This window comes from Mauremys mutica, chromosome 14 (assembly GCF_020497125.1).
Source record: "Mauremys mutica isolate MM-2020 ecotype Southern chromosome 14, ASM2049712v1, whole genome shotgun sequence".
Taxonomy (NCBI): domain Eukaryota; kingdom Metazoa; phylum Chordata; order Testudines; family Geoemydidae; genus Mauremys; species Mauremys mutica.
In genome coordinates, this window is record NC_059085.1 from 3,884,473 (window position 1) to 3,901,055 (window position 16,583).

Here is a 16,583-nt window from a genome sequence, read left to right on the forward strand (position 1 = left end):
CTTGGTGGGTCCTGCACTTATTGGTGGATTTTGCTAGCCTCAGAGATCTACCTGTGTTGGATCAAGAGTTGGGAGGTTTTGGGGGGAACCTGGGCCCGCCCTCTACTCTGGGTTCCAGCCCAGGGTCCTGTGGACTGCAGCTGTCTATAGTGCTCCTGTAACAGCTGCATGACAGCTACAACTCCCTGGGCTACTTCCCCATGGCCTCCTCCAAACACCTTCTTTATCCTCACCACAGGACCTTCCTCCTGGTGTCTGACAACGCTTGTACTCCTCAGTCCTCCAGCAGCACACCCTCTCACTCTCAGTTTCTTGCTCCCAGCTCCTCACACACACACCACAAACTGAACTGAGCTCCCTTTTAAACCCAGGTGCCCTGATTAGCCTGCCTTAATTGATTCTAGCAGCTTCTTGATTGGCTGCAGGTGTTCTAATCAGCCTGTCTGCCTTAATTGTTTCCAGAAAGTTCCTGATTGTTCTGGAACCTTCCCTGTTACCTTACCCAGGGAAAGAGGACCTACTTAACCTGGGGCTAATATATCTGCCTTCTATCACTCTCCTGTAGCCCTCTGGCCTGACCCTGTCACAGTATCCAGATTTAGTACCCATTTGGTTCTGGTAGTTGTCAGACGATTCACAAAAAAAAGTGAATCCTCCATTTTTCTCTGTCATAATAAGGTCCATAGCACCATTATAGGAAGATCTGCAGCCTATTTACAGCTTTTAGGTCAGAACCAGACCTGTCCATTTGTCGTTTCAAGCTGTCTGGCTTGACGTTGCATTAACATAGCTTTCTCCGTAGATTTTCTGATGCCCCCTTTGCTATTGTCTCTGCCAGCCAAATGTGTTGAACTGTTCTGCTTTAGTTTGGGCTGCTTTCTTCCTTTTAGCTTTCTGTCATTCTGACAGGGGTCTGGAGTACACCCTCCAGGCCTAGCTTGGTCACTGCCAGAGGTGTAGCCAAATGTAACCTCCAACTTGACAGGCACCTTCTGAGGAGTGAGCCTGCACCAGGTACTGGAAATGACAAAGCAGTTGTCTTCTTAACCCCAGATTAAGCATACTTCAACACTCTTTGCTTTGTGTATCCTAAGGATTTAGCATAGTGCCAGCCATGCTAGCAGTCTGATGCTCTGTAGTTTCACTTGCAGTGTCCTCAGCTTCCTTTGCTCTGTGTGATAAATTTCATTGCAGTGGGAAGTTAATAATTGCATTATCTGGTGGCTGGTTTTGTTTTAGATTGAAATCTCCCAGCTCCCAATGGTGTCTGTATTATTGTAATCTTATTCAAAGCCTCTGCCGATTGCAAGAAATCCTGGTGCCCAAATTGCCATTACTCCTTGACTTAAGAGCTAGACTCTTGCTCATAATGCTTCAATGGACATCCAAATCCTCCTTGGTTTCTGCCTCCAACCAGGTACTTGGCTGAGTGGATGGTAAATGGTTGCCCATCAGAAAATGTTTGGCCACTGGACCTGAAGCGCTTTGGTGCCCTTCAGAGCAGTCGCACCTTCCTCCGTCACCGTGTCATGGAAGTAATGCGTAAGTAACCTCCCAGTGTACTCACTATTCTAGTCTAGACAGGTTCTTGTACTGCGCTTATCACCATAGTACCCTGCCAGTGGTGCATTGAGCAACATGACTAACATCTGTCAAGAGTTATTCTCTTATCCTCTCCCCAGGGGGAGAAATGTTTTTCAGTGGAGTGTCTTGTTTTGATAGGGTTTTAGGTTTGTAAAAATATATATATTCATGTTGCACTGTATTTATGTTAGAGAAGGCAAGGTCGAAGAAATGCACTTTACCTTTGAAGTGGAAGGTGGTGAGGTTTGTGATGACTCTGTCTAGCATTCACAGAGGTGTGTAGGACTCTATTGTCTCTGCTGCACCTTTTCTCCTCCCGGCATTGGAACTGCACTCATTCTGAGGGCCACTTTCTCCCTTCCAGCCGTCCGGATGGCTGTGCAGCCTTTGCCCAAGAGGAGAGAGCACCTGGCTTCCTCATAGGTTGTTAGTAGCACTCTGCTAATCTGTTCCAGAGAGATGCTCCTATATTGGTGCTACAGACACCTTTGTACTTGTCTGCTCACCCAACACCCTTTGGACCATGTGTTTTTTATCCTGATTAACATATCTTCTGCATGGGAGTCCCGTGCATCACTAGCTAGGACTCGAATAGAATAAAGACGGTGCAGAATGGTGGATTATCTGTAACTTGAAGTCTTTAAATCAAGATTTAGAATTTATGGGTCTATTACAGGAGTGGGTGGGAGAAGTTCTGTAGCCTGCGATGTGCAGGAAGTTAGAGTAGATGATCCTGATGGTCCCCTCTGGCCATAAAGTCTGAGTCTGTGAAGGTTTCCACCTAAAAGCTTTGTGGTGTCCCAAGCAAGCATCCTGATCTTTTGTGTCAGTATAATGTGAAAATGCAAATGTCCCAATTTAGGAATATTGAGTCTAATGATTTTATCAGTTGTGAAGGTTTTATAGACACGCTCCACTGTCAAGGGCAAAATGGCTCAGCATGCTGCTGCTGTCTGTATTTCCCCTCATGCCACAGTTTCTAATCAGTTGAGGCCCATAATCTTGTATATTAAGTGTCTTGTAGGGTGAAGCCCATAATTATGTGTTTCTTCCTATCACTGGATAATCCTCAGTGAAACAAAACTCTTCAATGAAGAGTGGCTTTAGATGGGAAGAGTCCTGCCTCACTGTTTTTAAAGGTGGAGGTAAGGATGGAACAGAAGTGACAATCAAAAGAGTAACTAAAGGAATCAGAAGGCCTAAGCTAAAAATATGTATGTTAAGATCAGAGCAAAAGAATTGCAGGGTAAAACTCTTGGCTCACTTTTATGTCCAAAAAACTTTTCCCCATGTTTAGAATACCTTTCTTTCCCTTGTAGAATCACAGCAGATTCCAAATTTGGCACTCACTCGCATCAGTGTACATCCTGAGAAACACCACTGAGTTACTGTAGCTATTCTGGGTAAATTAACACCATATTCAGCCCCTGGTCTTGTCACATTTTGTATTCTAATAGAAATATCACTTTCTTCTCTTCCCACCCGCTTCCCTCAGGACAGTGGTCTGATACCATATAATGATTGTAAAAATGCCAGTCACGATGCAGAGAGGACAAATGTATTCAATTAAATATTGAATTAAATTAAATATTTCTGCTCTGTGTTTGGAAAGAAGCAGGATGTTGTATTTATATCTTACCATGATAAGGAAATACTTTCTGTTCCATCAGTAACTAGGGTAGATGTCAGACAGCAGCTACTAAAGTTTAACATATTTAAATCAGCAGGACTGGACAACTTGCACCCAGGGGTAGTAAAGAATTGGCTGAGCAGCTCTCTGAACTATTAATATTAATTTTTAACAAATCTTGGGACACTGGGTATGTCCCAGAGAAGTGGAATAAAGCTAATGTTGTACCAGAATTTTAAAATAAAAGTAAATGAGATGACTTGGGTAACTATAGGCTGGAAATCCTGACATCATTCCCAGGCAAAATCATGGAAAAGCTGATATGGGATGCAACCAGTAAAAGATTAAAGGGTGGTAGCATAATTAATGCCAGTCAGCATGGTTCTATGGAAAATCGGACTTGTCAAACTAACTTGATATCCTCTTTTGATGAGATTACAAGTTGGATTACTAAAGTTAACTGTGTTGACATAAAATACAGAGACTTCTGTAAGGTATTTAATTTAGTCCCACATGAGGTTGATTTTGTGTAGTGGTATTTTTTTTTAAATTTAGTTCATATTACATTGATTAAAAACAACTGATAGATCTCAAGAAGTAATTGTAAATGGGGAATCATAGTCCTTTAGCAGTATTTCTAATGGTTCCAGTGAGGATCTGTTCTCAGCCCAAGGCAGGTCAATATTTTTTTCAACAATCTGGAGGACAATATAAAATCATCACTGGTAAAAGTTGTAATGACACAAAAATTGGTGGAGTGGTAAATAATGACGGGGTCATTTATACAGACTGAGGATTGCTTGGTATATTCGGCTCATCTGAACATGGTGCATTTTAATGCAGCCAAATACAAGGTCCTACTTCTAGGAATAAACACATTTACAAGATGAGTGACAATGTCCTGTAATGTCCTGACTCTGAAAAAGATGTAGAGGTAATGGCAGATAACCAATTGAACATGAGCTCCCAGTGATGCTGTAGCGAAGAGGGTAAATGTAATCTTGTATTTATAAGCAGAGAATATCAAATAGGAGTAGGGAAGTTGTATTACCTCTGTTTACAGCATTAGTGAGGCCATTCCTGGAATACGTAGTCCAGTTCTGATGCCCACACTTCAAGAAGGATGTTAAAAAATTGGAAAGGGTTCAGAATAGAGCAACAAGAATGTTTGAGGTCTGGAAAGAGACTTATGAGGTTTTGACAAGAGACTTAAGAAGTTCAACCTATTTAGTTTATCCAAAAGTTGGTTAAGAGGTGACTTGATCACAGTCTGTAAGGGCCTAAATGGGAAAGACAGCTCTGAGAGTAGAGTGCTTTTTAATTAAGCAGGACAAGGCCTTGGTTGGAAACTGAAGCTAGACAAATTCAGACTAGAAACAAGATGCAAACTTTTGGCAGTGAGGATAATTAGTCATTGGGACAATTTACACGGAGATGTGGTGGATTCTCCATCACTTGCAATCTTTAACTCTAGACTCGGGGGGAGGGATAGCTCAGTGGTTTGAACATTGGCCTGCTAAACCCAGGGTTGTGAGTTCAATCCTTGAGGAGGCCACTTAGGGATCTGGGGCAAAAAATTGGTCCTGCTAGTGAAGGCAGGGGCTGGACTAGATGACCTTTCAAGGTCCCTTCCAGTTCTAGGAGATTGGTATATCTCCAATTATTACCTTATTACCCTATTACTTGCAATCTTTAACTCTAGACTGGATGTCTTTCTAAAAGATATGCTGTAGCTCACTTAGAAGTTATGGGCTTGATGCAGAAATTACTGGGAGAGGTTCTGTGGCCTGTGTTATGCAAGAGATCAGACTAGATGATCACAATGGTTCCTTCTGCTGTTTAAAATCTATGACACATGCACCCAGTTGCTATGGCATAGGATTTGGGGGCAGGCCGGTGAGAGAAGGCTAGATATGGCTCCAGATATATGTAATCCAGCCACCCATTGGTAATAGTGGAGTAAGGCTGTTCCATAATCTAGAAATATAGAGTTTCTTATAACCAGCAGACAACCTAGAAATAAAGTTAGTCTTGCACTCAGGAATTTTATGAATCCTTTTCCTGCTGCTCCTCATCTCAGCTTCTGTACTGCATCAAACTCACCAGTGTCCTTTGAAGAGCTGACATTTGAATGACAGCACTTCAGAAGTGGCATACTTGCTATAACGGGACAGCACTGAAAAGTTAAGTTTGGCACCATAAGCAGCAGCAAAACAGCTAACTACCAGAATTCTTTCTTCAGCTATGATTTTGCTAGCTTATATACTCTCTAGAAGTTCTGCAGAATGGATACACTTTAACTGTTAGAAAGGAATACTTGTGAGGAAGGGCAGTCTTTATAAGGAAGCTGGGCTGAAGTGTCAGCAACTTAGCTTATATTTGGCCACCCTTGACCATTACAGCCCTGATCTATGATCTGAAGGTTCCCCGTTGGGATTTCCAGACTGGCAGGCAGTTGCGTACTTCCCCTCTCTATGATCGCCTGGATGCTCAGGGAGCCAGATGGATGGAGAAGCATGGATTCGAGAGACCCAAGTACTTTGTCCCACCAGGGAAAGGTGAGATCGTATTCTCCTCTGGATCGAGCATTCCTGTTGATTTAATGTGCATCATTGCAGTCAGCTTATAAATTGTTCTCTTGATTCTTGCCTTCCATAGATCTATTGTCATTGGATCAGAGCAAGACCTTCTACAAACCAGATTGGTTTGACATTGTGGGGTCAGAGGTCAAGTGCTGTAAGGAGGCTGTGTGTGTAATTGATATGTCATCTTTTACCAAGTTTGAAATAAGTGTAAGTACCTAAGGAGTGACAAAGGGACAGACTAGCAAATGCTGTTTCTTGTGGGCTGTTTGCTGCTTTCTTAAAATGCTGTATGCCCCATTGAGGATAGATATGGGGGGAAGAACTGTATGATTAATTTCGGCTTTTTCCACAGGCCTGTAACGTTCTGGTTGTATGATTAGTATTTAATTGTACTACCTTTTGTGGCTTAATTTAGAGTATTTGTGACATGATTAATTACAATTAATAGACTTAGCTTTCTGAAAATTCTTGGATACTCTTGTGTTATGTGAAAAGTCTTGGCCATCTGTGTAATTACCATTATGAATTGAGAGGCTTTTGGTGGGATGAATCGTGGGTGCTATATAAAACAGCCTCCATGAGTTTGCATTGCCCTGCAGCTCGTTGCTCAGCCAGCTGGCCTGATCCTCTCTTTCCATCTCAATCCCTGCAGTCCACAGGGGATCAGGCACTGGAGGTTCTGCAGTATCTCTTCTCGAATGACCTGGATGTGCCAGTCGGGCACATTGTGCACACAGGCATGCTCAATGAAGAAGGAGGGTATGAGAATGACTGCAGCATTGCACGATTAAACAAGCGCAGGTAAGTCTGCACAGCAGCATCCTTATTTAAGTCAGTCCCTCTGTGTTCTTGGCGTTAATCTCAGTTTCCGTAGTACCTCTTATTGCAGATAAGTCAGCGTCTTCGTTTTCTTTCCCTTTTATTAGTCCTTTGCTGCAGTGAAGTCTGATTTCTCCACCCCCACAGAGTCCTAATTTCCTAACCCAGGAGAACGACTGTTTGTAACAAGGCAACATGGGGGAAAAACCGTCTTTTCTCTGTTGGTGCAGTAATAAGCTTATGTTTTTAAAAGGACGTGACCGGTCTGTTTAGAGTCTGAAATATTAGGCTTCTCAAAGGGAAGGTAAATTCTATTCAGCAATTGTTTGAAGCTGTTGTTAAGGTTTTCCTAATTATATAATACAAGACAGAATGCACGCATGCTGGATTCTAGGCAGCTGTGCCAGAATAACTGCACTGAACCCTCATCTCCTCTCTCCTTGATTATTTAACTCCACATATGTTGTAGTACAACTTCCCCGATCATCAGCTCTCCAGACTGTAGCCTGTGCAAACTTCTGTTGCCTGCCCTCACCCCATAGATGTTCAGTGTAGCATGAGCACGTGGCCCAGTGCTTGGAGAGCTCCACTGATTTCTCATTCATTTCAGGATCTAGTCGAAAGCTTCCCTCAATTTTAAAACTCTCCATCGATATGTTCCAATCTATCTTGCATAGCTTATATCTTCTCCATTCCCTTCTCACAGCATCAAGCTTTCTTTATGTCCTGCTGCATAATCTCCCTATTGTTTGTTTGAGAACCTTCTCCTTTGCAGCTCTTGCTATCTGGAACAGTTTCTTTTTATCTCATCATTGCATCAGTTCTCCATGTGTTTTCATATACCAGGTGAAAGCATTTGTGTAACCCTCGTAGTTTTCCCTCCCATTATTCATTTCTTCAGCTGTTTTATCTAACTCAGTAAAGCACTTTGGGATTCACTTTGTATTAACCCAAATAAAGGTGTATTAGGTCTTCAGAGATATGAATATAAATAACATTCATTTTACTGTATCAAATTGAGTTCTGTTTCCTTGGAAACTGATACCAATAACCCCCCAAGGTGTACTGACAGGTGGCTTGTCACTCATTTCTCTTGAAACAGGAAATTACACAGGGAGTAGAACCACTTATTGGTTATTGAAGTAGCTAGAATCTTGGTGGCTGCAAAAAGGTGTGAATAGTTAATTCTTTGCACTGTGGTCATGACATTTGAGATGCCCCATGTTCTTTAGCAATTGGCACTGTCTCTAGTCCTGTTCTTGTGCCTCTATTCCCTAAATAAATCACCAGCACTCTTAACACTCCAAGGCTGGGATTTCCCATTGTGAGAGTGACTTTATACATGGACTTAGTAAAGCAATTTGCCTCTGTTCTTGTTTGCCGAGGGGATTACTGCCTGGCTCCAGAGTTCAGAGAAGTGAGTTTTGGTGCTGCACCCCAGAGACAGAACAAAATAGGTTCACCTTGTGGCCATGCAGTCACTGTCCTGCTTTTAATTTTCTATTCTAGTTTCTTCATGATTTCTCCTACTGACCAGCAAGTCCACTGCTGGGCCTGGCTCAAAAAGCATATGCCTAATGACAGTAACTTGCTCTTGGAGGATGTGACCTGGAAGTATACCGGTAAGACATGCCTGGAGGCAGAGGTGAAATTGCCCTGAAATTCTGCATGCTCCCCCCCCCCCCCCCATCACTGCACACTAATCAGTTGTGTAATCTGTCCACTATGATGCTCAGGTCTTTTTCCTGAATGGTTACATAGAACCCAGTAATGTGTCTGAGTAGTTCAAACTGTTCCTTCCAATATGCATAAGCTTGGATGTCGCTTCCACTTCCTCACAGGCTCCCAAGAGAGCAGCTTAGCTGACCCCTGGAAGATCTTTTTCCGTTTCTAGTTTCTGTGAATCTCTATAAAATTTTGTAATTGTTGCCCATAGCAACAACTGATACAGAAATCAGAGACTGGAAAAAAGTAAGATAACCATGCGGCCAGATGGAACCGTCCCCTTCATCCATCTGATTACTCAGTAGTAGAAAACCTTTTCCTTTCTCCATCTAGCTCTCAATCTGATTGGCCCTCGTGCAGTGGACGTGCTGTCAGAATTATCCTATGTCCCGATGACACCAGAACACTTCCCCTCTCTCTTTTGCAAGGTGGGTGACTTGCATTTACAGATGAGAGTACAAATACTTAGAATTACTGAGATAACTGAACTAGGTACTTATCACTACTCATTGTGGATATTTTTATTATCTCCCTTTAAAATCAACTTACTGAATATACAGCAGAACTTCTTTGAAATGGACTTTATTCTGTGCAGCTGTAGTTCTAACTGCTATCTCAGTTTTCAGAGTAGCAGCTGTGTTAGTCTGTATCAGCAAAAAGAACAGGAGTACTTATGGCACCTTAGACTAACAAATTTATTTGAGCATAAGCTTTCGTGGGCTAAAACCTACTTCATCAGATGTGTGCAGTGGAAAATACAGTAGGAAGATATATATATACACAGAGAACATGAAAAAATGGGTGTTGCCATACCAACTATAACGAGGCTAATCAATTAAGGTGGGCTATTAGCAGCAGGAGAAAAAAAACTTTTGTAGTGATAATCAGGATGGCCCATTTCCAACAGTTGACAAGAAAGTGTGAGTAACAGTAGGGGAAAAATTAGCATGAGGAAATAGTTTTTACTTTGTGTAATGACCCATCCACTCCCAGTCTTTTTTCAAGCCTAATTTAATGGTGTCCAGTTTGCAAATTAATTCCAGTTCTGCAGTTTCTCGTTGGAGTCTGTTTTAGAAGTTTTTTGTTGGAGAATTGCGACTTTGAGGTCTGTAATTGAGTGACCAGGGAGATTGGAGTGTTCTCCGACTGGTTTTTGAATGTTATAATTCTTGACGTCTGATTTGTGTTCATTTATTCTTTTGTGTAGAGACTGTCCGGTTTGGCCAATGTACATGGCAGAAGGGCATTGCTGGCACATGATGGCATATATCACATTGGTAGATGTGCAGGTGAACGAGCTTCTGATGGTGTGGCTGATGCGATTATGTCCTATGATGGTGTCCCTTGAATAGATATGTGGACAGAGTTAGCAACGGGCTTTGTTGCAAGGATAGGTTCCTGGGTTAGTGTTTTTGTTGTGTGGTTGCTGGTGAGTATTTGCTTCAGGTTGGGGGGCTGTCTGTAAGCAAGGACCGGACTATCTCCCAAGATCTGTGTCAGTGAGGGATCATCCTTCAGGATAGGTTGTAGATCCTTGATGTACTGAAGAGGTTTTAGTTGGGGGTTAAAGGTGACGGCTCGTGGCATTCTGTTACTTTCTTTGTTGGGCTTGTCCTGGAGTAGGTGACTTCGGGGTATTCTTCTAGCTCTGTCAATCTGTTTCTTCACTTCAGCAGGTGGGTATTGTAGTTTTAAGAGTGCTTGATACAGATCTTGTAGGTGTTTGTGTCTGTCTGAGGGATTGGAGCAAATGTGATTGTATCTTAGAGCTTGGCTATAGACAATGGATTGTGTGATGTGGTCTGGATGAAAGCTGGAGGCATGTAGGTAAGTATAACGGTCAGTAGGTTTCTGGTATAGGGTGAAAGCAGCAAAGAGTCCTGTGGCACCTTATAGAGTAACAGACTCATTGGAGCATGAGATTTCTTGGATGAATACCCACTTTGGATGCATGTAGTGGAAATTTCCAGAGGCAGGTATAAATATGCAAGCAAGAATCAGGCTAGAGATAACAAGGTTAGTTCAATCAGGGAGGATGAGGCCCTCTTCTAGCAGTTGAGGTGTGAACACCAAGGGAGGAGAAACTGGTTCTGTAGTTGGCAAGCCATTCACAGTCTGTTTAATCCTGAGCTGATGGTGTCAAATTTGCAGATGAACTGAAGCTCAGCAGTTTTTCTTTGAAATCTGGTCCTGAAGTTTTTTTGCTGCAGGATGGCTACCTTTACATCTGCTATTGTGTGTCCAGGGAGATTGAAGTGTTCTCCTACAGGATTTTGTATATTGCCATTCCTAATATCTGATTTGTGTCCATTTATCCTTTTACGTAGGGACTGTCCCGTTTGGCCGATGTACATAGCAGAGGGGCATTGCTGGCATATGATGGCGTATATTACATTGGTGGACGTGCAGGTGAATGAACTGTTGATGGTGTGGCTATGGAAAGCATGGACGCCCCATCATCTCAGGCATTGGCACCCTGACAGCAGGATTGTCTGGCTGTGTAGACTCTGTCCTCAGGCCCTACGCTATACTGGCCATCCTGGACAATGATCCCTCATTTTCACAGGCCTTGGGTGGCAGGCCAGTCCTCGCCCACAGACAACCCACCAACCTGAAGCATATTCTAACCAGTAATTACACACCGTACCATAGTAACTCTAACTCAGGAACCAATCCATGCAATAAACCTTGATGCCAACTCTTCCCACATATCTACACCAGCGACACCATCACAGGACCTAACCAGATCAGCCACACCATCACCAGTCCATCTTTGTGTGGAATGTTGGTTTAGAGGGTTTCTACATCCATAGTGGCCAGGATGGTGTTTTCAGGAAGATCACCAAAGGATTGTAGTTTCCTCAGGAAGTCAGTGGTGTCTCGAAGATAGCTAGGAGTGCTGGTAGTGTAGGGCCTGAGGAGAGAGTCTACATAGCCAGACAGTCCTGCTGTCAGGGTGCCAGTGCCTGAGATGATGGGGCGTCCAGGATTTCCAGGTTTATGGATTTTGGGTAGCAGATAGAATACCCCTGGTCGGGGTTTTAGGGGTGTGTCTCTGTGCAGATTTGTTCCTGTGCTTTTTAGAGAGTTTCTTGAGCAAATGGTGTAGTTTCTTTTGGTAACCCTCAGTGGGATCAGAGGGTAATGGCCTGTAACACACCACATTCTAACAGAAACAGTCCATTGTTTGTTCTCTGATACATCTGACTGGAGAGCACCCATGGACAAAGCAGTTTTTCCACTGAACCTGGCCCCAAATAACCTCAAAATGAATTATGCCTCTTCCTTCCCACCACAGGATCCACTCTCTTCCTCTGAGGAAACTCTTCTTAAAACAAGAGGTGGATGTCCACAGCTCTGCCAGTATTTATGATTGGTATGAATGTGGGCATCTTTCTCATACAGCTTGTGAGTGAAGGATTAGAAATGCAACTCTTCCCATGTGTTTTTGCAACATCTTTGGCACTAGTGTTTATGGCTCTCCTAATGAGATATATGTTAGTGCAAGTAGCAAATGCCCTGAAAACCAGCAGCCTCAAGAAATAAGAACTGATCAAATCTCCTTGTTTGAATTAAACTTCACTTTTGAAGTGAGCTAAGATGAGGAAGGGGAAAAGGTTTAGCCCATGGGATTTGCAGTGTGTGTGCGTGCGTGTGTGTGTGTGGGGGGACCTCATTCTGGATCTTAGATGCCATGGTCCAGTCTGAACTTTGCTTTTCTCTCTTTAATTCCCCCTTTCTGCAGGAAATGAGCGTGGGGTATGCTAATGGGATCCGTGTGATGAGCATGACACACACAGGAGAACCTGGATTCATGCTATACATCCCTATAGAGGTAGATTGGTTTATAAGCCTTAACCAGTCAGTACAGTCCTTAACACTTCCATCTTAACCATACAAAGATGAATAGGCTTCTTTCCTGCTTGGGTGGGTATAGTTAACTTTGACCCTTTTGGCATGGAGAATGGCATTTTGTAATCTGAAGTATACAAGTGCCTTTGCTAGAACCTCTGAATTCTGGAAGTGAAATTAATGCTGCCTTACATTCAGTTGAACGTGTTTGCTTGCTAGAGTCAATACTTAGCCATGTGTATAAAGGGTAGGTTTACCAGGCCGGACTATTTTCTGCCCTTGGAGTCCAAATCATACTGCTGTAGTTCTTGTAGTGCATGTAAAAGATCAAATACTGTTATGTAGTCATGGGCACTCAGTGCAAGGTCTGGGTCTTATGAAACTGGGGGACAGAAGGTAGGGGTAGGGAAACTACAGCATATGAACCCAAGATTATGGGAGTTGAATATTATTCCAAGCCAATTATGGGAATAATGACCCATTCAATGGAAATAATAGCTGGCAAATTTAAGAACAAATAAATGAAATACTCCTTCCTACAGTTTGTAGTCAGGCTGTGCAAGTCACTAAAGTATAGAATTAATGTCCCATACTGTGGCTGGCTTTTAAAGGATGGGTACATAATTATATGCCCCTTATTTGTAGTAATACTAACTCAAACAGAGTAGTCAAATCTGTCTTTACTGTGGGAGCTGATCTCTGAAAGAGACAGGAAGGAGTTTCCCTGCTTTGTGCAGCATTACACAATTGGGCAGGTACCTTGTGCAGTCTTTCCTGTGAAGCATTGCTCCGGAGACAGGGTACTGGAGTCTGCCTCTTGGTGTGGCAGATTGTCCCTTTATCTTCTCTGATGCTGCGTGTGCTGGTAATCCTGATGTGTTAATTCTTCCCTGCAGTATGCTCTGCATGTGTACAATGAGTTGATGAGCATGGGACAGAAGTACGGGATCCGGAATGCTGGCTATTACGCACTTCGCAGCTTACGCATTGAAAAGTTCTTTGCTTTCTGGGGCCAGGATCTGGACACTTTCACCACCCCTTTGGAATGTGGACGCGAGTTCCGGGTGAAACTGGACAAGGTACTGTGTCTGAGGCTGAACCAGCTCCCTCAGCAGTGTTTGCAGAAGAACAGGCAGGATACATAGGATTGAAACAAAGAAGGCAAAGCAGTACTGCCCTGAAAAGAGAGTGCTCTCTAACGGGATAGATTCCAACACAAATATTTTCATGGGCAAGTGGGGAACTTGTGTGTGAAAATATTTTTTCTGTATTAATGACTGATTCTGTTGCATCTTAAAAAGATGCTAGAAACCACACAAATGCTGTACCCTCCAGCCTCTAGGGCAGTAATCTCAACTGCTTGTGAGTGAAGAATTAGAAATGCAACTCTTCTGCATCTGCTGTGTTTGCAGATCCTATCTCCCAGCAACCCCTTTGGCACTAGGGTTTTTGGCTTTATGCCTAGTGTGAACCTTTTACCTGGATAGGGACAGTGGGTGTGGCAAGCACTCAGCTGCTTGCAGGATTCAGCCTATTGTTTGGCTTTCTCCTACCAGTCCCTCTGCCCAGTTGCATTGATGGCTCCAGCACTGCCCATGGAACAAGATTTGAGGTCAGTTCAACAGCATTGAGCACCAAACCCTTTTTTTTTTTTTTTTGCAGGGATCATCCATAAAAAATTGCTCTTATGGCAAGGGCTAGGTTGAGATTGGAGTGATATTTTGGGTGCTGGTGATGATCCTTACCTGTTATAACCACTCTCTGGCTGCTAAAACTTGGGGTCTCAGTTGCATGAGAGGTAGCAGAATGCCTGATTTTTGTTCTGTTTTCAGGGGTAAGAACCCTCTTGGTAAAGTAGTGACTCCAGGAACTTGATCCAATTGATATGGAGTTTTAAGGTTTGACTTGTCTTTTCGTTCTGGGCTCCCTTTTGTCACTATATCAGTAATATGTACCCCATCAAACCATGTGACCAGGAGGGCAGCTAGTGTCCCCAGAGAGTGGCGTAATGCTCCACAACCAGAGCGGAGAGAAAGAGTGCACCTCCTTCTTCGAGAGATGTCCCTGTGGGTCCTCCACTCCAGGTGTTGGTGCGCCCCTGCACCTTCGCTCAGAGATTTTGACAGCTGTATTCATACCAGTAGTGCATGTGCAGAGCCTGCCCCACGTGCCGAGCGTGCCTCAATAGTAAGCATGCGCGACCAGTCTCCCCAGTTCCTTCTCTGCCGTCCCCGGCCTGAGATGGTGCTCAGCAGACTTGTCAGAGAACTTTCGCTCGCCTTGTTTAAAATAATTTCCTTCTTAGTTTAGCTTTCCAGTTAGTTAGATACAACTTCCCCTATCTCCTTTCTCTACCTAACCCGCCCCCCAACCCCTTTTCTTTTTTCCTGTCAGCAGCAGCCGCTTCCGATGTGCCTGGCTCCCCAGGCTTTAAGCGCTGCTCCACCTGCCGCGATGCCATTCCCATCTCCGATGGTCACTCCCAATGTATAAAATGCTTGGGGGAATCCCACATCCCCCAAAATGTGCCCACTGCTGTAAACTTAAATCCAGGGCACATAAGGACAGGGAGCTGAGACTTAAACTGCTCCTTATGCAGAAGTCCTTAGGACCAGCCTCAGACCCGGGCGCCGACTCCTCTGCACGCGGCTGCCCCCTCACCTCAAAGAAGGAGAAAAAAATCCTCCAAGAAGCGGCACCCTCTCTCCCCTGTAAGGGAAGTACTAAGAGCCAAAAGTTCACAGGGCAGGTCTACAACCTCTCTCTGGCATTTCCCTGACTCAGCACTTTTGATGTGCCGGGCTCCTCCGGCGCCGCCTAAAACCTGCCTGCTGCTGCAGCGGTAGCACAAACCCTAGTGCCGAGGCTTCGGGCTTCCAGCTGCCTGCCTCTCATACTGCACCGTTTGGCACCGCAAAAGGTGTGTTGCCGACATGTATTAGGCTGCCTGACCCTCCGCAGGCTGCTCTCATTATACTGGTACCATCACTCTCTGAACTTGGTGGTAGTGATATAAGGCTCAGGACACCAGTGCAGATGAACCCTCCTGCACAGCAAATGCCTCTCACACAGCCCTCACCACACACAGCGCTGCAGCACCACAATTTACTCACTCAAAGGACCTGCAGGGGTCACCCATTCTTCAGTCACTCCTACTTGACACCTGCTTCTCTCCGGACACTCGCACAAGTCCAGACAGGTTTCTCCTGCTAATTTCCACTTCTCCAGTGATGAGGAATCTCTGCTGCAGGGAGACTTTTCATCCTATCAGATCTTCCATTCACAGACTCCAGTCAACATGGGTCATAAAAAAACTACTTCGTCCTACCCTCAGGATCCCGCCCCCTGGTATGCAGACCCATGGATGGCACCACCCATGTTCTTTCCAGCTCAATGGCAATATTGGGCTCCATGGGCACCTTATACTTGGGATCACTTGATATGCCACCAGAGGCAGGGGCAAGACCTGCTTGGTATCACCAGTAGATGCATCTGCCACTGAGCCACGACATCAGGCAGTCCCTTCGCACCTGCAGGAACAATCACAGTCTACCTCCTCCAACCCAATAGACCCGGTAGTTACACTAGACGAAGCAATATTTCCTCCGATCGTCCTTGGATGATTTTTCAAAATTCAGGACCTCTTTAAAAGAGTTGCCAATGAGCTAAGGATTAACCTGGAGGAAGTTTCTGAACAACATGAGCTAACTGACATCCTGCAACCATCTACTTCTTCCAGGATTCCATTATCTATAAATGCAGCCATCATGGAACCTGCCAAAGCCATCTGGCAAACATGGCTGCAAGCCTACCCACCTTCAAGCAAGCAGATCGAAAGTACTTTATCCCTTCCAAGGGCTCTGAATTCCTTTTCATTCATCCAGCACCAAATTCGCTGGTAGTAGAAGCAGTTAACCAAAAGAACAAGCACTAGTTTCCCCGCTCCAGCCCATCTAATAAGGACAGTAAGCAATTAGATCTGCTTGGGTGTAAGGTGTATGCGTCTTCCACATTACAATTCCGCATAGCTAATTATACAGCCGTTGTGGCAAAATATGACCACAAAAACTACAGTAAACTCATGGAATTTATTGCAGACATTCCAGAGGAAAAAAAGCAACAATTTATATCCATCGTTTCTGAGGGACAAATTATCTCCCGTACTGCTCTTCAGGCTGCCCTTGATACAGCCAATACTGCAGCAAGATCCACTGCCACAGCAGTTGTAATGCGCCGAGGTTCATGGCTCTCGTCCTCTTCCTTTCTTCGGGAGGTCCAAAATACAATTGAGGATCTCCCCTTCGATGGCGACAAACTCTTTGCCTCCACAACGAACGAGGTACTTCATTCCATGAAGGACTCAAGGGCAACGTTCCAGTCACTAGGAA

The 16,583-nt window shown here is 44.1% G+C and overlaps 1 protein-coding gene across 11 annotated transcripts in view; it reads left to right on the forward strand.

Moving 5' to 3' along the window:
* Positions 1-16,583, forward strand: part of PDPR (pyruvate dehydrogenase phosphatase regulatory subunit) — a 72,815-nt gene that overhangs the window by 35,800 nt on the left and 20,432 nt on the right. For 10 of the 11 annotated variants that reach the window (XM_044987083.1, XM_044987077.1, XM_044987076.1 and 7 more), the window contains 8 exons: positions 1,418-1,542; positions 5,617-5,772; positions 5,873-6,006; positions 6,452-6,600; positions 8,128-8,240; positions 8,677-8,771; positions 12,089-12,178; positions 13,092-13,274. In XM_044987083.1, coding sequence (XP_044843018.1) covers positions 1,418-1,542; positions 5,617-5,772; positions 5,873-6,006; positions 6,452-6,600; positions 8,128-8,240; positions 8,677-8,771; positions 12,089-12,178; positions 13,092-13,274 — 1,045 coding nt within the window. The remainder of the gene's footprint in view (positions 1-1,417; positions 1,543-5,616; positions 5,773-5,872; positions 6,007-6,451; positions 6,601-8,127; positions 8,241-8,676; positions 8,772-12,088; positions 12,179-13,091; positions 13,275-16,583) is intronic. The other variant, XM_044987084.1, reaches the window with a different exon arrangement.